At 38.0% G+C, this 25,087-nt stretch overlaps 2 protein-coding genes across 5 annotated transcripts in view; both read right to left on the reverse strand.

Moving 5' to 3' along the window:
- Nucleotides 1-25,087, reverse strand: part of LOC132148927 (homeobox protein Hox-B3a-like) — a 49,515-nt gene that overhangs the window by 11,825 nt on the left and 12,603 nt on the right. The window contains exons 1-2 of one of the 4 annotated variants that reach the window (XM_059557727.1): nucleotides 24,841-24,978; nucleotides 9,887-10,089 (exon numbers count right to left, since the gene is read on the reverse strand). The gene's annotated coding sequence lies outside the window, so the exon portion shown is untranslated. Of the gene's footprint in view, nucleotides 1-903; nucleotides 3,452-4,967; nucleotides 5,126-9,886; nucleotides 10,090-24,840; nucleotides 24,979-25,087 lie in introns of those variants that run through there. The other 3 variants (XM_059557728.1, XM_059557731.1, XM_059557730.1) reach the window with 3 other exon arrangements.
- Nucleotides 12,142-16,095, reverse strand: LOC132148930 (homeobox protein Hox-B4a-like). Its single transcript, XM_059557736.1, has 2 exons — nucleotides 14,092-16,095; nucleotides 12,142-13,093 (listed from the first exon to the last, which is right to left on the reverse strand). The coding sequence occupies exons 1-2, from the start codon at nucleotides 14,513-14,515 to the stop codon at nucleotides 12,777-12,779; spliced, it is 741 nt and encodes a 246-aa protein (XP_059413719.1). The 5' UTR covers nucleotides 14,516-16,095; the 3' UTR covers nucleotides 12,142-12,776.

Genomic DNA, 25,087 nt, shown 5'->3' on the forward strand with positions numbered 1-25,087 from the left:
ACATTTTATATATATATATATATATATATATATATATATATATATATATATATATATATAAACTTATTTATATATCACATATCACTTAAATTAAAATTTCATCGCCTGTAGCTTTATAAAATTCACCACACGGTTTGGTAATAGTAAAATGTACCAAATACCAAAAAATGTTTGAGCTAAGCTTTTTTCTTTTTTCTTCTTCTTTTTTTTCTTAAAAGTCCACGTTTAAACGACCAAAGAGCTTGGAACACAGAGGAGACATTACGTTTCAATATAGCCGTCTACCTTGAGGCCCCATTTGAATTATTAGCCGCTCCTCTATTACCTTTGACAGCCAGCGCCTACTGTAGGTTTTGGGGACACCAGTCGTTTTACAAGCAGCAAAATTGAAAAATAATAACAAGACAAAATAGCCATAAGGCCATTTTGGGATACCTGTGGCGGCGTTCAGTGGAGAGCAAAGCAAAGGTCGAAATTAGAAGCTGTTAGTAGAATAAGCAGTCATCTGTTTAGGTCATAAATCTGTCTACTATTTACACTTTCAGGCCCCTATGCGAATCTCCTCACTTTTCCAATCAGTAAGAATTTCAGAATTTAGGCTAACTGGTGAGGAAACTTGTGAGGTATAATGTAGATTAAAAAAACAAACAAAAAAAAAAAACTAATAAAAGAAAAGCAGTGAGGTATGTGGGGAATGAGCCAACTTTTAGCCCTCATCGGTTACCAATTTGAAGGCAAGTGTCTTCGGTTGTTTGAAAACAAAGAAAAAAGTTTTCGAAGTCGGGCACACCCAGGGATGACTCTAGGTCACACAACGGATAATTAATGACTTGTCGGCAGAAGAGCTCGGGACACAAGGAAGAGTCCAGGCATGCGGCATCATTCGAAGCTTGCAAATCTTACCTGACATCCAGCATTCCTCCCGATCTCTCCGCTGAAGATGGGTCTTTGTTTTTGGAATATCTACGCAAAACGACGGAACAGATTGACTGCCATACATGGATTGTTTTTATAGATGTATATAAATGTTTGTTCGATGCGAGAAGGTAACGTTTTATAGCTTCCTTATCGATTTAAACGTTTGCATAAAACAAAAAGACTCTACTTTGTGGATAAGAGCGTTCATGGGCGCGTTGGGAACTGCTAATGCGCGCGCAGATAATGCTGAGGCGTCCACAACCCCAATACTCCGGGAGCTCGTTTTTCCTTCAGCCGAACCCCAGGCTCTGAGTCTTGGCGTGTGGCTGCTCTGGAGCACCGCTCAACAGCAGGCGAAAGATTCCACCTCTAGCCTCAAGCTGTATGTTCGCCTCTTGCTGCTTGCTCGGAGTAGGGTGGATTGACACGGTGAACTAGTGAACCAGTGGACTGACAAGACACACAGGGTGGAGAAGCCAACGGGGTTCGTTTGTCCAATAGGGGACTGCACGGCTACGGGGCCAACACATGGGCCATATGGTTATTGCAACCTGCAGGCTTCGGCGAGGGCGAACACGGTCAACCTCATTCCGATAATTGTTCCCTTCCCTGTCGACATCCAACACGTTTCTTGTCTCCTTTTTTCATTTTAAGGGAACGATGCTAAATTCCAGTGAATAGGAAAAGCATACTTTTTCTCTCGAGTTTGCAAAAATAAGCTTGCGCAGTCTTTCATGTGGTAGCTTCAGTCGGTTTTGTTTTGCAAGCTTTGCCTTAATGCCTATTGCCTGCATTTACTAGCCTTAAACTGCAAACCTTCAAGTCACTGCACTTGGCTTTCGTTCATCGATGCTTTTGTGTGCTAGGTTGTCCACTACCCACGCAGAGATAGCAGAAAACAACAGGCGCGTGCGCTCACACACACCGAGCAGACATAGACGGAATTCCAGTTATAACTATTTAAAAGTCTGATGATAGTATCCATGCTATTCTTAGCCACTGCATAAAAAGGCAGAAGCTGGCTCGAACATTTCCGGCTGAATTCTCTTATCGCGCTCCCACATGCTCCTCAAATGGATGAAAATCCAGCATGTTGCCTCTGGATAGCGTTTCTCTGCTCGTTTTTCATGTGCTTTCAATCGTTGCTCTGTGTAGACCGTTATGAATTAGAGAGAGGTTTGATATTGATTTATTTCCAAATGGGTAATTATTCGTGCATTAGGAGACAGGGGATACACCTTTAAAACTCACCTTAGCTAACAGAAAATAAATCGTAGCTACATATAACTGCTACTGTTGGCCTAATAAAATGACGAATTGAATGAGAGACAAAAAGGCTTAAAAAATCCGTATGGGACCAAAAACATGATTGCATTTAGCCACCATGCTTAGTGATAGTTTTGTATTCACTGTGATCGTTTAGTGATTGCCAAAACATGATCGACACTATGATCGTATAGTGGTACAAACACACGACATTTCTTTTATGTATCTTTATTTACAGAATATATTTAACATTCCCCAGAAAATGGGGTGCGTTATCTAAGTTAGCCATACCGACATTTCTTTAGTATTATGATTAACAAATATTTTTCAAAATTGAATTGTCTTTCGCTTATGTCTTGCTCGATCAAGTGTGGTAAAGTTTGCTTTAAATTAGTCAAAATGATAGAAGTTTTGAAAATGTAATTGCGAAACAGCAGCATAGTTTATACATTGCTCCATCTTGTTAATGTACATTTGGATGAAATAGGACAATATGGCCGACATCCAATCCAAAGACTAAGGAAATTTGCTAGTGATGAACTATAGGAATACTGTTTGATAAACGAAAAAAGGCCAACAAGCATTTCCATATCCCGTCATATACACAGGCCTATTAATTAATTATCAAAACGCAAAATAAATTTATATACAATTATCTGAATTTACTTTATGGACATTTAAATGTTTTTTCTCCAGGATTTTAATGCTGATACTTACATTACTCGGCTGGCATACTTAAATTTAAAACGTAACAATTATTAATGTGGCCGTTATTAATTATTAATTAAATATAAATAATGCATATTTGATTGCATAAACGTTATTTAATCTATATCACTTTTGTCTTTTGTGGTGAACCTAACTGTATGACTACACATGAACACAACTGTTTTTCTTTTCTGCATTGATATAGGTACTCTTAATGTCTATCTAAACTGACTGGCATTTTGAATCATTTATTCAACCTCGGCTGTCACTAAACTCGTGAAATCAGATATGAGATCCGCCTGGCGAGTCCTTGCACGAAAAAATGTCTAATCTTTTCGCCCCCTGCGCATCCTCCAAAATGATCTCGAAAATTGTTTTTGACACAGCGCCCGGCAACAAGGAGCACTGCTGGAATTATACATTTTGAACGAGCTCGCCATGACGCTGTGCCCATTAATATTTGATAGGAGCCTAGGAGTTATACTAATTTTGCTACACAACGGTTTTGTATTGCCCAGGTGGAGATGAGGTGAATAAAACAATGGCAATGCTATAAAGCAAAGGGATTATTATTATTATTATTCCTGCTGTAAATTTATTGCTGTTAATAGTAACAACAACTGTTATATTTTTTCATTTTGACCTTAATCCCATGGATTACAATAAACGTCTGTTTTTATGTTTGTGTGAATAAAACAATAAAGATCGATGAACCTCTTTGTTTGTGGTCGTCTTCTTCAGCGGCGCATGTGCATTGCACAATTATTGCCATCTCTACGAAATAACATTAACACGTCATAAACAAGATTTACTACAGGTAAAGTCGCTCACTTGACAAGCCTCCTCCTCGTGCGCAGATAAGGGGGGGAATCCAGTTCAAATAGCACAGCCAATGAGGCAGATTTCTGTGCTATTCTTTCAGTTTTAACAGTATTTAATCACTTGGGGGGGGGGGGGGGTGACAATAAAAAGGCTATCAAAGTCTTCTGTACTCAAGCAAATCAGAAAAGCCTACTCTTAAGTTTGAGAAAAAAGAAATAAAATTTAAAAGATTAAGATTAAGAGAAAAAAAGAAGATATTTGTGTCTGAGAGGCTATAGCCGTGACCCTTTTTTATCTTAAAGGCAATTCAAGCTCTGTCAGTGTTCTAGTTAAGAATAAACTAAAGCAGTAGCTACCCCTTTCTGCTCAGTAAGTACTCCAATTAAGTTTACACCATGAAGAAAAACAGCTGCAGTCCAGGTATGAGACCGCTGGCTATGAGTTTCCTGGCGGGTGCAGACACTTTTATGAGATTTACAAGGCGACGAGGCGTTCCCGTTTTGCCAAATTTAAACAAATCTTCCCTTAATTGGTAATTGCATATTCAGTAACTCAAGACCTGCAGCTACTTAGCCTTCATATTAGTCGCTGATCCATTGTCATAAATCGTTGGCGATAATCAACTTGGGGGGCTCAAAGATGAAGGGAGAGGGCGAACGCGAAGGGTTCGCGGGCCGTTTTTGAATCAGAAAGTCGGAGAGCGTAAACGGTAATCCGGGGAATCTCTTCCTCGTTCCTGCACATATCGTCGCTCGCCCATCATGTTCAAAGAGAAATGATTTATCGCGCAGACGGCTATAAACAACACAACTCCCTCACAAATACACAATGGCAGCCCCGCTGCCGCTGACACACATATCACTATAAATCAAGAGAAGTAGCTGGCTGAAAAGACGGTACAGAGAGTGAGAGAGAGAGGGGGACATGCAAAGGAAGAGAGAAAGATGGTTTATGTGGGACGGTGAAGAAAAGAAGAGTAGGCTTACACGCTGCTTTTCAAAATAAATATGTAGTGATATGAATGGATCACGGTGTAATGCTATGACATATGCATCACTCCTGTTGGCAGCTGAATTCAAACGATGGAATGGGTTTGTGAGACACATGCATGATGACAAGGGATGGCGAGGATGAGTATTTCTGGACGATATTTACCACAACACCACAAAACAGCAAATAAATGCAAGGAGCCGGGTAAGCCTGGAACGGTGGCGGCGGTCGAAGTGGCGTTCCCCGTTTCCTCGTATACTCACAAGCTTCACACGCTGAGGCGCTCCCCCGTCCAAATTTGTTTTATTGCAGCCTCTGTGAGGGTCTCTGCCTGTGCTTTTTTTCGCTCCGCTATAGGGCTTGTTTTTAAAAGGACAGTTGAATTTCACGTCAGACACTAGGAGACCATGTCTGCGATATTCCTGACGAATACATATCTATTCTGCAACCACTGCATTAATTATTTAATGAATCACGTGACCAGGAGGGGGAAGGGGGCACCACGGCTTGCACGCTCGCGGGATTACTATGACCCAACACTCCACAGCTACACTACAGTCTGTTCTGTCCTTTTTATTCGTAAAATGAAATTCTTCATACTATTCAGGACAAAGGTAAAGAAAAAAGTTTGTTACTGCACGACCGTGGGCTGTATGTGGTAAATGTTAACCTATGTGGTAGACATAGTCTAATTATAAAGGCTTAGTTTGAGTGCAAGTGGTACAAGTTTTGTCTGCTATAACGCCTTAAGTATTTTTATTACAGACATTTATTACAAAATGCTATTTTTTACGTATTCATTTGTTACTATATAAACGCCTACATTTGTAATCTACTCTGCGATCATTTTAAAGGCAAAATATTGTCCTGGATGTTATATTGATGTCTTGTTTGATTTCTCTGTAACACTACTTTGAATATACATCAAATAATGCTAAATAAAAAAGAGACTCTCTGTGTGTGTGTGTGAAGAAATTCTTACGATAACAAGCACTCTGATGAATGGCTGTTGGCATTACAACTGATATCACATACCCAATTTTCATCACTGATTCTTTGCCAGCTTATTTAAGACTACGACTGCACGCGTTTGTGACATTTTATCGAAATTAAGTCAGTTCAACAGTTTAAACATTTTCAATGCAGAGAGCACCTTTGTAGCAAGTTAGTAGATTTGTATATTTTTGAATTAGCTCAGATTCATCCACATTATCACACTGTTTTTTTTTTAGATTTAAATTAATATTATTAATCATAATTTGTGGTGTTCTTAGGCTGTGCAAAGACAGGTAGCATGCGACGGATAAGGAGGTGGGGGGGGGTCTCTTTAGGAGACCCTGTCGCGAGCCCTAAGCAACAATGGGATGCCCTTCTGCATAGCGCTGAGGCAAAACGGAAACAATAGACCTGGGGCTGAGTCAAAAGAAACGGAGCAGTACAGAGACTTTGAAGGTCAAACAATAGCCTGACTTGCTGTGTGCTCGAAGAAATCTAGCAAAGAATCTGCACCGTATTTTCTATAGCTAATTTCAGTCAAAACAGCTTGAAGGAACGAATAAAAAGCGCGATTAAAGTGTAGCCAGCTTTGCAGCCGTTTTTATCAAATGCAATTAGACTATTTGCCAAAGAGGGTAAATGCAATAAAGATAAGCTTTATGTGCAATTGAACCTCTGCAATTTTCTTCTCAAAAGTGCAATTCAGTCCATGCATTTTCTCATTTGCAACATAGCTGTGGCGGTGTAAATACAAACAAATGCATATGACGAACCAGGCTATATGTGAATTATATCAATGTTAACATTAAAGCGAAGATTAAAACATGTATGTATGTGGCTCTGTGTTAACTGCTTTGTAAGAATGAAAGGAAACTATGTGATTCCCAAATGGAACGATTGCACATTTTATTTTTAAATATATGACTTTATGAATTAATCACGATATATTTATCCATGTTCGTAAAAATAAAAAGACTACTAAGCAATTTGTGATTATAAAGTCTAAATTTTAGATTTTTATTATTTAATAAAATGGAAATACATGCAAGCTAGTAAATCTCACAGCATAAATAAATAATACCTAATAATAAAATAATTCGAAAAAAGTACAACGCGATTGTTTTGTTCTTGCATATCTTTAAATTATTTTAGGACAATGGGAATAGAGAGAATTGAATGCGTATTTCAATTATTGAACAAATCATCTGCAAAGTTAAAACGAAATAACAAACATGTAGAACCCGAATCTCTAAAATAAACGTACAATTATAATTAGAATTATAACAAAATTCGATTCCAGTCTATTAATTTGTTCTGTGTCGCGAGCTTTTAACAATGCAAGTAATAAATGCATTTGATATTTCTTTAATAGTGGTAATTTTCTAAACGTGCATAAGCAAGATCACCGGTCATGATAATAAAACAATAACAATTCGTATTATTATTGTTGTTGTTGTTATTATTATAAGAAAAGAGATATCTCAGATTATAAAGAAAAAATTGTCAATGAACATCCCAGATTTTACAGGCGCTTAAGTAAACAACATTTGGCTACAGGCTAGGTTTATACAGAGAGGCGGAGATTGATTTACGACACTGAGCATACCTGAGCATATTGGGGACTGTAAATCTGTCAAAAGCGGCATCAACGGGTAGTGCCTTTTTAAATGTGTGTGTGTGTACATATATATATATATATATATATATATATATATATATATATATATATATATATATATATATATATATATATATATATATATATATATATATATATATATATATATATATATATGCCTATAGACTTCGATAGGGAGACTCGCTGGACAGCTGATTAAGTAAACGTGCATTTTCCATGTGTCAGTTTTATTTGTTATAAAACTGCATCCAGGGAAAGAATTTAGATAATAATAAATAACAATAATTTTAATTCAAAATAATGATTTATTATATTTTCACGTGCTATCATCGAATCTAATCATTATTACTATAATATGCGGTAGGAATAGCTGTGCATGCGCGAATTGTAAGTTGCATATTAAATTGGAAGTCACGTTTTCAAAAGCCAAGAGTAACAAATAAAGCACCTGAATATTCCTCTTTAGTGAGCTCACTCATTACTCTTCGCTTTCCCAGGAAATAATGAAATCTGTATCGCAGCAGCCATTCAGTTAGTTAAATATTAATATCGAATGAAGACGAGCCCGGTTGGAGAGACACGGCGGGTTAAAGAAATTAATGCACGCCTAATCTGCATTTTTCAAAACGAGAGATTAAACATATTTACTAAATAGTTGTAGTAGGCCATGTGTAGATAAAAATCGGTAATAGTACAGTGATGTTGATGAAACAGTAGATTAGTAATGTAGCAGAAAAAGGAGGGGTTGCGTTTTGCTGGCAATGTTAACAATGGTGATTTGCCTTACTTAATATGTGTCTCTTTAAAACACACACACAAACACACGCACACACAGGCTCTGAGCCCAGGCCCACAAAGCTGGCGCGCGCGAGCCATATATCTCTGTGCGGTGCTGACCTCCGCTCTGTGGCTTTTCACAATAATAATTCAGCAATGCGCGAGGGCTATTTGTTTCGCAATTAGCGGCGTGAGCTAAAACAGGCACCACACCATCACATCAGCGCTACAAGGCCAAGCGGCAAGCATTCCAACAAACACTGAAGGAGGGAGTGGAGACCAGAACAAGGAGAGCAAGAAGGAGGGGGCTTACATGATACAATGCGAGGCGTTGTCACACAAAATAGCCGTCATATTTCTGGAGCGGAAGGCCCTCTTGGCCTCCCTTACAGTGTTACAGCTACTGAAATACATAGAAAGGAAATCGTAAAGTAGTCTCGTGGTGTGTATTCTGCAGGTCTTGACACGCGTGGTGACTAGTCGGGCCTTTCACAAGCTGCTCAAACCAAAAGACGGGAGAGATGTTTAAGGATGGGTCTTTGCAAGGCCACGGCTGCTGTTGTTTTAAGGGCCCCGATAGTTTACCAGACTGTCTGAGGGAAGAGATAGCACGGTGCCCTCGGGTTACAGTGCCCCGGCCGCGCTGTTATGACAAACTCGCCCTAGGGCTTTGCTGACCATGTAAAACATAGCGCTGTCCGGTCCGCGCCGGGTCAAGGGTTTCAGTGGGGTCAGTCTGAGCCTTCGCAACAGACCTAATCGGTCAGAAAAAACGTGTCCTCTAGTTGAACCCATTGCTGCCATTCTGCCCTGCTTGCTGCAAGAATCGATTTTTTTCTGTCATCCTTCAACTTCCCTCAATATCAGTTGTATTTTTGTCTCTTTTTTTTGCCACGCTTCATGCTACACAGTTCCGCAGAGAGAGGCGAAAGCCGTAAACCAGAACCACTGGCCTTTTCTCCAGCACAAAAGATTGATTTGCAGGGGGTTAAATGGCGGTGAGCCCGTATCAGAGCATTGGTGCTCATCTAAGCACACAACATGCAATTGAAGCAATTTGCTACAAGTCGTTTGTTTTAGACAGATAGTTGCTCTCGAGACATTCTCTTCGGTGTTGATCATTCCTGTCTGACCAACAGAGCATCGAATAATTTATTCTTGAAACCGACCGCTTTGCACCTGTGTGCCACCCAAGCTCTCGGATGGAATAAAAAGGTGTTTTAGGTGGAGAGACAGATACATACGCGAACAAAACAACGTTATATGTAAAATAAATAAAGTTCCATTAACAACAGTCATTAGGGAAGCATGTCAAACCGGCAGCTAGGAGACTTACATATCCCATATCTAGATATTGCTCAGATGTGTATGTGGCACAACTCATGCATATTCACAGTGTTGATAGAAGATACCCATGCGCGTTCACACGCACGTGAAGGGATAAACAGACGCTCGCGTGCACACTTTTTTTTGGCACTTCAGCATCAACACCCACAAATACACCATCTAACAATGCTACAGATGTGCTACTCCAAGACGTAAAGGAAAACATGCTACCACTTTAGTTGCGATGGCACACACCTAGAAGTTATCGTAAACACACGACAACCGGTTCCCAAAAGCTGCCCTTTCTGTCAAAGCAGCCATAAAAGACATCCGTGGCACAACACGACAAATGTGCCTCTGCTACCCTACTGCGAGAAGGCCATAAAGCAATAAAACTTAAAACACTAAAAGTGTGGGAAATAAAACAAAAGTAGGCTACTGTACCTTAAACGCTGCCATCTCTTGTCCTGCGAAGACTCTCACTCGCGCTAACATTTTCAAGAGTTTCTTCATGGGACATCCCTCGCCGAAAAAGTTTTCTTGTGGCATAACTTAGTGAATAGAAGATGGTAGAGGAGGGAGGGGGATGTCTTCAAGTGCCCTTCAAGATTTCACTCCCCTCCTAGCAGAAGGTCCGAGCAGTTGTGCTGCCTAATGACAATAGGAGAGAAGACTTGTTTAAAGAGGAGCGGTGATTAATGATTTTTCTGTATAATTCTCACATTTTTCTTTAGGCTTCTGTCTGCAAATAATGGTGGTGAACTTTTGAGGCCCTCAAAAGAAATCTGTTCACTTCTATTCAAGCCAGTGTGGCTTTTTTTTAAGAAAATAAAATGTGTAACAACAATAGGATTCCAAGGTCTATTCAGATGCCACACGCAAATGCATCCATTTAAGATTTCGAGTACCTTGAGAGAGACATGTTAAAATTACATTTAAGTTGGATGCAAGATCTAATGTATCTATCTATCTATCTATCTATCTATCTATCTATCTATCTATCTATCTATCTATCTATCTATCTATCTATCTATCTATCTATCTATCTATCTATCTATCTATCTATCTTAAACTGTTAAAAATTATCAACTACAAACAGTATTAGCTAACAGTTGTGTACATTTAACTATTTCAACTTGAGAATCGTCCTCAACTGATTTTAATGCGTCAATTTTTTTTTGCTTTTTGAAGTGTTTGATGTTATGTCCAGACAGCATTTCTTAAATAAACGGGAGAAAACAGACAAATGGCTTTAGCGGGCTGTGTGGCGAAAAGGCCTCTGATATCAACAAGCAAGTAATAGAAAATCTTCTCGGTGCCACGGAATGCTATAGAAGACCAATTTAAGGCCATACTTTTGTGTAAAGTTCAACGCCAGCAAACGGAATGTTATTTTCTCCGGCTCTATATTTTCAATACCTGCTCTGAGAAAAGAAAATGAAAATTAATACAAGGGCTGCGCCTTCCAAAAGAAGCCATTTGTCTTCTTGATTATCTATTTGGTTGTCAGGGTTTGAGCTATGGCACCGACCCGCTCCTTTGTAATATAAAAAAACACACAGCTTGCGCTGGCAAACAGTCGCGAAACTGTTGTGCAAGAATTATACTCATTAAAGCATTAAAAGCCCACGAGCTGAGAAACTATTTAACTTCTGCTTTTTTCTAACATGGATCCATATTTTTAGGCACGTTCACGGCATCGTTGGGCAGAGGGTTTGTGCACCGTTAAATTGAGGAGAGACGAGACAGAAAGGAAGGGTTTTGTGATTTAGAATAAGATTACAAGGCGTAATGTACCAGGATTACTCGCAATGCAGCGATATAAATCACTAGAGAGATGTGCAGTGATCTTCAAGATAAGCGAGTGCTACAAGGCTAACGAAAATGCGCAGTGGAAAGCCAAATTCAATTAAATTGTGTTTTTAGCCAAACAAAGGGCGATGGTATCCCCCATACAAGAAATGTGTATTTAAAATAAGCATATCTAGCTTTAAAATCCACAAGAAGACATGACACATGAAAAAGTTTATACTTTTCCGCCATTTATTAAATTTCTAGAGCTATTTACATGTAACAAAGGTAAACAGTGAAAGGTACAAGCAGAAAGAAGACAAAATACAAACATGTAAGAGGAGAAATTTACAATTCATCAGCGAGAAAACTGATCTTTGGAATGTAATAATAATAATAATAATAATGAATAAAATTGAAAGAAAGAAAGAAAGAAAGAAAGAAAGAAAGAAAGAAAGAAAGAAAGAAAGAAAGCGAAATGTATGTGCACATGTCTATGTACCATAAAACAAAACGAGGGTGGTAGTGACATAATAAAGAATAAACGAAAATATAGTCTAATTACTCATGCAATATGCACCTTTCTCTATACAACCCTGGCCACACTTAACTTAAATTTCATTTCAACTTACAAATGCTGACATTAGCTATTGCAGATATTTGCCATTAAGTCCAAATGACTTAAACTTATCACTTCATAAAACTAAATAAAAAACAAAAATACAATTGAGGTAATTCAAATAGTACTTAGCAGTGCTCTCGTTAAAATGCTTTGCGTTGTACCGGTTTTGGTTATGCATATCTAGCCGTCCAGCTTCATTGAACTTTTATATTATATTTAATATCAACAACTAATTAGTAAATTGCTGTTCTTAAACTGAAATGCGCTAAACAGGCGAGTGAAACAAAATGAGCGACAAATGGACCACACGCACAATAAACCCTCAGTCCCATTGGCATTGCATTCGAAATGCAAAAAGCAAATGCAAAATAACCTAATTGCTACAAAATACAAAACTTCATATCAGTTGAAAAACACTCGGCTAGTTATTTTTAAGCCAGGGGAATAAAAGGAGTCAGAAAAGGCTTCTTGACAAAACAGAGCGACTCATTTATTAAGCACAACGCTAGACGTCGAGGTAATGGGCAGGCCTATGGTTCATCCTTTGTACCACAGAGTAAACATGACAAATGGGGCCGAGTTTGGCGTGATTAAAGATGAAACACGGATCCATCTTCACCAGATCTGAAAACTATCTGCCGCCTTCTGTGCTTATAAAGGGGCGAGTGAGCAGGAGAGGCGTGCGGGATATAAATGGGAACCAGACTGGGAAAGCAACCCATCTAGAGTAGCATTTGAGTTCGAGTCTTCACCCATTTTAGTGTTAAAAAGATTAACATTTTCTTTGCTCCTTTCCCCCACACCTTCCTCGTATTTTATCCCTGTAATTAGAGTGCAGGGGAGAGTAGAGAGAAACAACGTGGGTAAAATCCACGTTCTACACTCCAGAAAATTAGATTTTATAATTGTACATGTTTTGGGCTATAGATTTGGCGGAGGTCCGCTTGCTCGGTTCTGATTGCTGCTCAGTGTCGGACCGCTGCTTGAATTAGTGTTGGCAGAGCTGCTGCGGATTTTGGTGTTGGGAAGCTTATGGTCCTTCTTCCACTTCATGCGCCGGTTCTGAAACCAAATCTTAATCTGTCGTTCGGATAGGCATAGTGTATGGGCAATCTCCACCCTCCGTCTGCGAGTCAGATAGCGGTTGTAATGGAACTCTTTCTCCAGTTCCAGGACTTGCTGCCTCGTGTAGGCTGTGCGTGAGCGCTTGGGTTCCCCCCCTGAATAGTTCGGGTTCACTGTTGGGATATACAGAGAACGACACGTTACAAAAAAGTATAACACACGCACACACACAACCCCCAAGCACACACTCACACTTACATATGATATGTACACTCAACAGATGCACAAACACTATAATAATATAATGTAAGCTAGGTACTTTATTTATTTAAACATGAAAAAAAATCTATCTCGTATTTGCAAATATACAATGTGACTGTTTAAAGCTTCGGTTATGCAAAAACGGTAGACAAAAAAAAGTGGCCATTGTCTATTTAAGATAAGCAATTTGCATAGTGTCGCGACAGTGACACTAATTTCAAGATTTTGTTCTTTTTTTTCCTCAAAATAAGTCAGTAACAGCAGCACAAGATAAACCTATTAATATTACATTTTTGCTTAATTCATAAAAAAAACATATTCAGCAATTCACTAAGAGAGAACAGCATAATCTATAGTTGGCTGTGGGGGACTAGGGTTAAGCCGTGATTTGCAAACACGGAGTTTACCCCCTTTTCCACGCACACCAAGGCAGCTGTATGAATACAAGCACTAATTATCGCGGAATAACAGTTTATAAAAGAGTCCGACTGTTTGTATTACCATGAAAGTTTTATTATCGTCCTCATAACTATTAATATTATTAATTTATTATTATTATTATTTTATTAACAATAGTAAAGTGACAATGTAAAGTACACATCAATCCGTCCAGTCACTTAAAATCAAATTACTAAAACATAAAACCTAATTTATGGATTACATGAACCTCTTCTCGGGAAGAAATTAGTACGAGAAAGTTGCATAGACCCCGAAAAAGCTTAAAGAAGGAGTGCAATAAAAATTTATGGAGGGTGTAATTATATTGCCCTGCAAACAGACGATCGTAAATCTCGACCAAGGGCAACTTCATAAGGGGAGCAATAGATTTAACGCCGGACATTAGGCTTTCTAAAGTGTCTGAGCTGTCTGCGCACGGAAGCAGTAGTAAGAGAAGTTTAGCTGCACTTACCGATGTTTACGTGGACTTTTTTCATCCAGGGGTATACCACGGGATCCTTTCTTGAAGTGACCGTTAAAGTGTTTTGGCTAGTGGGAGTCTGACCGCAGGCAGGCGGAGGACTCGGAGTTATCGTGTCGCAGTGATGGTTTGGTTCAGGGAGAGGGGTCGAGAGTGCGGTTGTGGGTAGAACGTGACCTCGCGGAGAGATGACCGCGGCGGGCTGCCCCGAACCCTGGCACGGAGAGTAGGGTGGGTCGGCGCAGCCCGACCGCTGGTGGTAGATCGACTCATGCTGGAACGAGGGGTCTTGCCTCTGGGCGCTGTAGTAGTCCGGAGAGTGACTGGGTAGGTAGTCGCTCTGGGAATATTCCTCGCATGGTGGAAACTTGGGGTCCACATAGTTCGAGTTGATCAAATAGGAACTCATGGCCATTAATTTCTTTGAATTGCACACAAAATATACTAAAATTTATATGTATCCCTTTACTCGTTTTCCTGTTTGGTAGAACCCTCCTACTTTCTGTCAAGTGAACAAAGTTAAAGGTCCATGTGACATCGTCATCCAATGGCGTGGATCTTCGCATTCCCGGATAAGGAAATGGGATTAGTCAGTTTAGACCGCGCTCATCAACAATAGTCCAAAATTCCATACTTTCTCAGACGATGCTATGCTTTTGATGAGATAGTGAGTAAATAAAAACAATAACAAGCCAATGCAGACACATCGAAAAGGCATGCTGGATTCTAGCAGCCCCACAGAAAGTCACGCCCCCAGTCCCACTCAGTTCATCTCCACGATGAGAAGAACATGACTACACCTCTATAAAGAACTGTTCATATTTGGCGAATAGAAGCACTGCTTAATTTTGGCCAGTGTTCATGAAATGCGGTACCAGGGGAAAGTGATGCAAGAAGCTCGTCTTGGCCAAGCTCTTAAATGCTCTCGCTAATAACGGTGAGAGAATGGTCGTGAGTAGCGTGTCAGAGATGAATCTGGGCTTGTTTAAGATCGATAGAAAATTCATCAACTAATTCAGGTTACAAAGCCTCCTAAATCACAAAGGAGACCTTCTGCATTTAAACGGAGTCTGCAGTCATTCCACTCCAAACAGCGCGTTTATCCTGTGTGCCAAATCTACACACACTGAATAGTAATATATGTGCTCAATTTACGATCAACACCAGCAGCAAATAATTCTCTCTGTTTACTTATAGCAATGTTTAAAATTCACTGCATTCAGATAATCACCAATCAGTGCAAAACTGTAAAAATTATTATTGTTATTATTATTGCTCATTTCGAATTCTTTTCTAATTCTTTTCTCATTTCGAATTCTTTAAAAGTCCCACAAAATGTGTGGCATCATGAACGCCCTTCAATTCTACACCATAATTTACAGAAAAAAAAATGTAGTAGTCAGGGGGAAAAAATAACTTTCGTTACTGCAACAATATTCCACTAACAAACCGTCATCAATAAACAAACCGAAAGTTTTAATTTCATCTTCTTTGCCCGCTGAAGTTGAAATGTAGCCTATACATCAACTACATACTCCCCTAGATACGAATTTGTGACTGTGCGTCTGTTTACACAAATCCGGATCTACAGGGTATATATAGATGACAGGTATCTTCTTGACAGGTATTGAGAGAGCCTGCTCACCTTGACAGTGCCTTCCCAGTGTCAAGTGTTGCACCTGGAACAGTCTGCCTCCAAGGATATCAGCAATCTGTCTCGCCACTTAATGGATCGGTGCTTCCTTTATAAACTCTGCTAATGGTTTGTGGTAAACACTGGAGTTTTTCTTGCACATTTCACCTCGACATAGAAACTACACGCATAACATAAGAAAGGAAAATATAATTTGTTTTCCACTCTATGGCCCAGAAATAACATTTTCCTACCCTGGAAGACCAAACTCTTTGTCTCTTCAATATATATACGGTCGATCCTTTGTCGGCTGGTGTGCTAATTTAGTCAAAAACGTTTAAAATCTGAAAGAAAAAAAATAAACTGATGTTGGAAATTAATGAAACACACAACTACAAGCTAAGACTCGTACAACTACTATATATAACATCTATATACACGACAGACATGAATTTTAAAATAGATACTTCGAATCTATCACACAAAGCGCGTACAGGCCAGCAAGTAAATGCGACAGCGACAGATCTCAACAAAGGTAAAAAAAAAAAGCTGAAAAAGCCACTGGAAAAATGGCAGTGTTTTATGGCAGGTCAGCTCAGTTTGTTGCCGGCAAACACCAGTCAAAAGGCGAATAAATAGTGAGGTGAGAGGGTATAAAACAATAAAATATGCACATAGGATAATGCCACTAGTTATTTAACCCCTTGACACCAAGCAAAGATTTTGTGACTCCTTAAACAAGCGTTCCTCTCACCAAACACTCGGTCACTCATTTCATGGAGAACGCTCTGAAATAAAGAAATAATTCATTCTAAGGAGTTTCTTTTTGTTTTGGAGATTCACCGATATTTTAAGGCTGGTTTTTAGATGTAGCCTACAGAAAAGGTAAGATTTCCTTTAATTCTACAGTAGAAGCAAGATTAATGCACTAGGCTAAGTGGGGAAAAAACGAAAACGCATTCATTTTTGGAAATAGATTACTTGCTATTTAAAATCATTGAACTTGTCCGATTTATTACAGCAGCAGGCAGTAGACTATGCTACGATATTAAATCTACACAAAAATGAGGGTTAAACATACAATTATTTGTTACTACATAACGCTCCGTTTGCCACATTTCGTACCTTAACGAAAAGGAAACGCTACCAGAAAGGGACTAGAATATAAACAACGTAAAATTAATATTGTATCCAACGAAACTGTCGTTGCACATTATAACAAAATATTTCAAACAAGCACCAACACAATATATTGTAATATTATAATTTTAATATTATAATTTTCCTTTAAGCACTAAAACAATGCCAAATAGCTAGCAATTGAAATATATATATATTTTTTTCTAAATCTGTACATATAAAATAACTATTTAGTAAAAGTCACAAAACTGATATGATATTAGAATATATATATATATATATATATATATATATATATATATATATATATATATATATATATATATATATATATTCCTTATTGTTTGCACATCTAAATTGGAGGGTTCCTGGACAGTCTTTGTTCTGAAGCGCAAAGGCAGACAATTTAATTAAGATTATAAATTGACTCCAAAGTATTCACGAAAAAGATGCATTATTAAAAGTATCAAAATAATATCGAATAGTATCGAAATATTCTCAAACGAAGGAAGCATTTTCCATTCACTGAGCAGTTTGAATGTGCATAAAAAATTGTATCATATCAAAGAAATCTGTAGCACCCCTAGCGTTTGGCATTCAAACCTCTGGCAATTTTTCAAATGGGCCTCTGCCATTTTCAGCTCTATTTTTCAATTTGCCTGACTCTTTTCTTCTCTCTCAATTCATTTTGATTTCTGCTTGGTAATAATTGTGCAGAAATTCTTGCACTGAAGCACGCTAGCATCCATGTCCGAGTTGAAAACATAAAAACGACTAATAATTTAATGTTTAGATGACTCAGCTTTTACTTCGCATGTACCTTCTACATCTTATTTCACATTTTATAGATGCAAATTCTAATATATTGTAACAGCAAAGGAGAAAGTTCAGCCTTGGTGTCCACTCTAACCCTTTCACCCCCTGAAGTCCCCGACCTCGCCTTCACCCCCGTGAGCCATCTCCTTCTAAAAGCCATAGGGACCTCGAGCCATCTGCTTCATTATGGGGTTAATGTGTACACCGACAGGCATTCAAAGCCGCGGCTCAGAGACTATAGCCAAGGTAAATATTCACCTTATAAAACACACACTCGCAACAGTGCAACTCCGTGGGGCGCGAATTCAAAAGTCATAACTCCGTTATGATAGGAGGGGGGACCCGTACTCGCCAGCGTGCGCGAGCACGTGGTCTGCCCATGCAAACACCTGCAGAAGAGAGCGCAGCAATATGCAAATGAAGCGTCTTTTTCTTTACTTACCTTTTTTGACTCTGAGCGTTGCACCTCTCATTTCGGTAGTCCCTCGCCCATTTATTCTCTTCTTTGCTGTACATGGTCTCTGCAAGGGATTGTCGCCCCTCCAAAGCCCTTTTTTCCGTTTCAACCGTTCCTGGGAGTCCCTCCGTCTGAACCCCCCACCCATCCACCCATCCACCCACCACCACTCCTTTCTCCAAAGCCACAGGTTTAGCCCATGACCTCGCCGTGATACCTTTGTGTGCTCCGCTCCCTCTCATTTCCGTGGGTCCCCTCGAGCTCCTCTTTAACACCACGCGACGATAACAGACATACGGACATTAAAACATCCAAGAAAATCTCCAACCGATTTAAGAGCTCAGAAAAAGCAATAATAAGCAAAAAGCACCGAGCCACCAACTTCGACAGCAGGAGTCATCGCGCCGTATTTTCCGTTTTGACGCTTTATCTTGCTGGCAACAACAAGGGGCTTTCCCCACACAAAGCAGCCTTCTCTGTCCTAAAACAACTAAAAATAAAATGCACGTTAACCCCGAGCCGCTGTGAGCTCTACAATACCATTGGGCGATATAAGGCATTTTGTTGTGGACTCTCAAGTTTTCATATTAATCTCGCACTTTGGCAGTCTTTGTTAAACAGCGAGGCGTGTCACGAGTCCCAGTACATTTTAATATTTGTTAGACGCGCTGACCTCCGGTTCACCCCTTCTCTGGGTCTCTCCCACTCTAAAGGTCTATAGTAAAGCATTCATAGTTTGCTCGCTCATACTGAATTGTGCCCAGGTCATTACTTTGAAGAAAAATGGCTCGAGAAAGGGGGTCATTCAAAAAGGCTTTATAACCCACAAATCAGTTCAACCATAGAGCAATTCTTTATTTCCCTAGTTGTATTCAGAACACTAAAGGAGATATTCAGCGTGTATCTAAAAGTCCAGACTGTAAAAACGACCGCATATAACACACACTTCTAAATGTGCATTTAGAAGAGATAACCATATCTAAGCATTTACAAAACAAAAAGTTAGTAAATTCGTTAACTTAAAATCCACTCATATAAAATATTTTGTTGTGTGTGTGTGTGAACAATTAAAACACATCGTTTGTGTTAATCCACTCGAAGAATAACGACAAATACCTCTTTGATAAAAATGATCCACATTTGAAATAATAGATTATATTGGCTAAATAATTTATATATTTGTTTATACATATATTTAAATATTGGGTATATTTAAAGCGTTAGATGTTTCCATGCAAAAACTATTAGGCGCGATGTCAGTCATTAAATACAAATATTTAAAAGAATATATAGAATAGGCTATATTATATATTATATATATATATATATATATATATATATATATATATATATATATATATATATAGGTACAGCACTGCCCAGCAACGGCACATGCTAGGATGGAATGGAAATTAATTCAGTGAACTTTAGCTGAACTCCAAATGGGTCGAGTTTTCTAATATAATTATTCACCACTTACGTACGTTTTTTCTGAGAACACCAAGTCGCTAGGCATCACATCATCCTGATTCCCCACCATTAGTCCAAATGTTCGTGCCAATAAATTAATATTCATTACCAAATTATCAATTGCCCAGTTTCTTGCACTTTTTCAACACTATACTCCAAACAGCCCTTTGAAATCAATATTTAATTTATTGGCAATAGCATATATATATATATATATATATATATATATATATATATATATATATATATATACACACACACACACACACACATATATATATAGATATATAGATATATATATATATATATATATATATGTGTGTGTGTGTGTGTGTGTGTGTAGGTCTATGTATATAATTTCTTTGAGATATGCATAACGATTGGTGGGATATGATATTATGGCACTAAATTTGAGTTTCCTAAGAAAAGGAAATGTGCTTCTTAAGTAAATTTCCTCTGTTTATTCACAACTTGTCCACATTTTAAACATGTAAACGAAATACCGCAGGTGTTCTTCCGTTTTGAATGTGACGAATGTGATCAACAAACAAAAATGTGAAATAGAATAGGCCTCATATCAAAATATAGGTATGGCGTCGCGGAACTCATTTTATTTCTTTTACGATCAGAAAAAGAAAATATTTTTGCGTTGCGTTGAACGTGCATCCGACGCCTGCAATCATAATAAGCTCAGTCACGAACTGCTAGGTATTTCTTTTATAAAATGTATAGATATAAGTTTATTATTTCGTATATTCACATGAACATTATGACACGATAAAGTAGATGGTCGTAAGAAACCCTATTTGCAAGCTTTATTTGTAGAGTTAAAATAATAATGTTATACATAGAAATTTACGCAATTCACATGAATCGCTTTGGATTTACAAGATTAGGAAAGTAACAAAGTAGCCTCTAGAATAAACAATTAAATACTGTATTTTCAATAATATCATTTTTAACACAAAGTTTATTTTTGACAGGTAGGCTAACTGTTAAACTTGAATGGTTTTTCTTCATGTGTCACCTAAAGTAGGAATACACGAATAAATTATTTTTTATTATTTATATTTGTCTTTGACTGGCCTTATTTGTATTAATATATAAGCTGCCTTTACAAAACCCATGCACGCCAAAGGATAAATGTAATTAATCTCAGATTAAGCTACATTTAAAAAAAGGTTTGCAGTACAACATCATGCCTTTTTGTTGATGCCCTAAACCTCAAGAATCGATTGTCTTTTTTTTTCTCCCCAACACACCCTTTCGCGGGAACGTGTTTTGTTACAAAGTCGGTCTTCTCAGTTCAGCTCTTTCTATCATTTTTCTAATCTTTTGAAAAGAGACAGTCTGAAACCCCTCACTCCCCCTCTTTCTCCTTCTCTCCTTCTTCCACTTTGCCATTGACATCCAGCGATTGGTCAAGCGTAGTGAGTCGACAGCCAACGACCGAGTCACAAACTTTTGACCCCTGAACTATTTGACCCCGCCAAATCTCGCGCCACTTCTAACGAGACTACGTTCACCTTCTCCCGCTCCTTTGGATTAAACGTAGACAGAGAGCGACAGGAGAACGAGCCAGTCTTGGGCCTCAGTCATAGCTTTATGCTTACTGATTAACGGACAAAAGCATTGCACTATGCTGCCTCACGATGTAGCCTAAGCTTTTATTGGCAAAGTGCTGTCTCCTAGAAACTATTATTAGCACTTTTCATTTCACGAGAAATAAAATTCTACGAAATCTATCGGATCGAATTTAGGATAGTATATTCTATGTTAATCATTTAAATCGCGTATTTCTAGATGTTTCCAATAGCTTTAGTCCTTAGAACAGGGCGACAAACAAAAACCAGCAGCCTCAGACATCATGATCTTGGTCTAAAGCGGGCTCTGCTGGCGACGGAGGAGAGTTACAGCTGAGAAAAATCTAACTCCTGGAGGAGAAAATATATGTGGTTGTATTAGAAGAAAAAAAACGTTCATAGAATGACTTGGAAATAAGAAATGTTAAATGTCTGACCAATTAAATTGAAGTGTGTGTATATATATATATATATATATATATATATATATATATATATATATATATATATATTTACTTATTCGCCATAAATATAGCTTTATATTTAAATTTAATACATTTATCATCATGAATTTAGTAATGATTTACAGTTTAATTCGGATTATTTTCCAAATTAAATGATTGGATTATTAAATATTGAGATTATTAGCTATTACAAATATCAATATTTATACATGTGTTGTTCGTTATGTAATTCAATATTTGTTACATTATTATAGCATAATTATAATTTATTTATATGCCAAATATTTGAACAACATAAACGGGGTCATTTTTAGTGTTATGTCTCGCTTTAAGAATTGTTCACGTAAATGAATACTTTTTTTATTATATTTTATATATTCTCCACACTTGAACAGCCTAAATATTTGCATAATTTGTAGTATCTAATCAGGATTTTTGTTTTATCGAATTTGGATCATTTTTAATTGGCTACGTCTGAAACGGAATAATCCGAAATAATCAATCTGTGGCAGATATGGCGAGCAGGCGACGCTGTTCAAATTCTGCCTGTCCTGTTCACCCTTATTCTTCCTGTGCTATACATTTCCTATGTTTCAAGAGTGTCAAGTAGGCCAGCAAAACATGCTGAAACATAAATGTGGGATTTCTTGTTTGTTGTGTTGGCTTTAAATTGAAGAATCAATATAAATGTTAAAAAAATTAAAAAATAAAACAATGATATAAAACATTCTCAATCAACATGCCCATTTTTTAGGACACACATCGCATAATTTTGCTTTATGGATTCGTTGTATTGTTTCGCGCTTGCGCCTTCGCAGCAGCGCCCGTCTGCTGACCCCCGGATGATCCCGTCCTATGCATTATGGATGAGATATGCTCGGAGATTGCCCCTATCAATATGCAAAACGCATTAGTCTTAAAATTGCTGTTTAAACGTCTGAAATTGCTGCGTCTACATGGTAGAGGCTTCATGGAAATGGATTTTTAGTACCAGATGTTCGATGTACAGAGAATGCTGGAAACTTTATAATGAAATGTCCTGTTAAATAATTTCTCTGAACCTTGTTACATCAATAAAAAAGTACATTAATACCAAATAGTCGTATATGTCTTTGGGCTAAACTTCATAGACCACAATCATAGACTGTAGTCTTTGATCCCCCGAGTTTGTGTCAAAACGTATCACACACCCTGCAAATATTTCTCTGACGCACAAACACACCTAGAATTGACGCCCTGTCGCCTTATAGTGACTCACAGCACAGCATATACTCCAGGGTAATTGCTTTTCCTCATTTTGCATTGTTTTATATTTGCATTGTATGCTATAGGCTAAGTATGGACTTTATGATTGTGGTTGACCTTGATTGTCGTTGTATGGAAGCTTGTCTTTTTAAGGGACTTTCTAAAGGAATGCTCGCTTTTTTTCTTCTTCTTTTTTTTCATGGAGGCCAAAGCCCTCCCCACTCATATCATTAAAAAGGAAGCTGATGAAAAATGAAACGGTAGCTATCGACTCATGCCCGCGACCATAATTTCGCCTTCCTGTTTACGGCCTGAAACTTCCTAACTCTGCTGCTTGGACATACCCACACACACACAAACACACACACATACACACACACACACACACACACACACACACACACACACACACAAACTCTCCTTTACTCTCTCTTGTGCGTGTTCTCTTTCTCCCTCCTTCTCTCTCTTTTTCACACACAGAAATGCCAAATGGAGGGCTATAAAATCTGTAACACTCATTGAAAGTAGGTTGTAAAACACCCTGAAAGCTTAACATTTATTATTTTGGAGGTAATGTTGATGTTAAATGCAGATGAGCAGGAACGAACCGAACAAGTATTTTGATAAGAAAAAATAAGCATAAGTATTCGATTTTCGATTAATTTACAACGCGTTTTCTAATAAAGGTTAAGTTCTGGTAAAACCCCAAAAGCCTGTCCCGAAAATCAATGTCCAACATATTGTATTACAAATACAGACGTTGTTTTATTTATTTAGTACCGTCTGTAATGAAATAATATGCAATTTAGAGGATAGTTCAAATAACCAAACATTACTTGAATTAATATCCATTGAGTAATTAAATCATTAAAGAATATTAAATAATAGTTTTAAAAAAATTGTGTTTCCCACATGGTTTTGCGTTATTCGAGCCTAGTCATGTTACACACTACTAACTAGTCACGGTAAAGTTTGGTGGGATTTACAGGACTTTCAATTAGTAGCAACAAAGTCTTAGTTTCTCTGTTGGTACAGATACAAAATAAATAAAAATAGCGAGAGGTCATTCGCGCTGCCTTGAGTGTAATATAATGATATACAGATTCAAACTGTATACTTGAGTTGAACTCGAACTGACCTGAGGCGACAAAAGTGCTCTGACAGAACAATCAAAAATATTTATTCAGAAAGTAGGCTATAATTTTACTGTAGGACATTCTATATTATCATAGTTATTTGTCTGTGATAAACATATAGTTAGATCATAGTCTAATACATTGCTCCAGTTGCCCATTTAAGAAAGTGCAACAACTTTGTGATCCTTACGCGCTTCCTCCCTGAAAAATACAGGGGCGGAGAAGGAACAAAGCCTGGCTTGTAGAACCTTAGGGAGGCATGTTGTCATATTGTTGTCTGCGTGTGTGTGTGTCTGTGTGTGAGTAAGTGAGTGAAAAAGAGAGCTAGAGAACCTGAGAGATGGCTTTCACCTATTTCACAACAAATATTCACAAAAAAAGAAAAAAGTCAAGACCTTTCTAGAAAGAAAAAGAAAAAAAAAACTAACCTGCTTTTTCACATAAGTTAATTAACTCAAATCACACATTTAAGCACACATACATATACAGATATAGAAATGTACACGATTAATTAAACTGAAGAATAAGTTTTTTCATTGGGAAAAACTTTTTAAAGACGGGTTTTAAATAAATAAATAAGACAACCAAAGCTAATTTACTAATTCTATTAGTAATGTACTTGTTTTGGTGAACCATTGTGATAACGCGTTAGCATATGACACGCATATCTAAGGACCTCTTCTTGCACTTAGAGAAACAAAATGATTGACACTTCTACTTGAAACATACCCCTCCTTCCCTTCCCACTTCTTCCTAGATCAAATCACCGGCCAGTGCAGCCTTAAATTGAACTTACTTTGACTCTGCATGGTCCACTATCCATATTTCCGCCTCCAAATGAGTAGAACCGGAGAGACATTGCACCGACTAGACACTGGCACTGTAGGGCCTACTGATACGCTCTTCCTCTCACAACTGACCCTTTAGAATCCCCTCGAAGCAGTTAAACCGTCACTTGCATTCTAGAATGTGAAATATATAGTACATTGTCAACTCCCCAAAACCATAAAACTAACTTTATGAACCCCACGTGACTTTTGAGA

This window comes from Carassius carassius, chromosome 9 (genome assembly GCF_963082965.1).
Source record: "Carassius carassius chromosome 9, fCarCar2.1, whole genome shotgun sequence".
In the NCBI taxonomy this organism is placed as follows: Eukaryota; Metazoa; Chordata; class Actinopteri; order Cypriniformes; family Cyprinidae; genus Carassius; species Carassius carassius.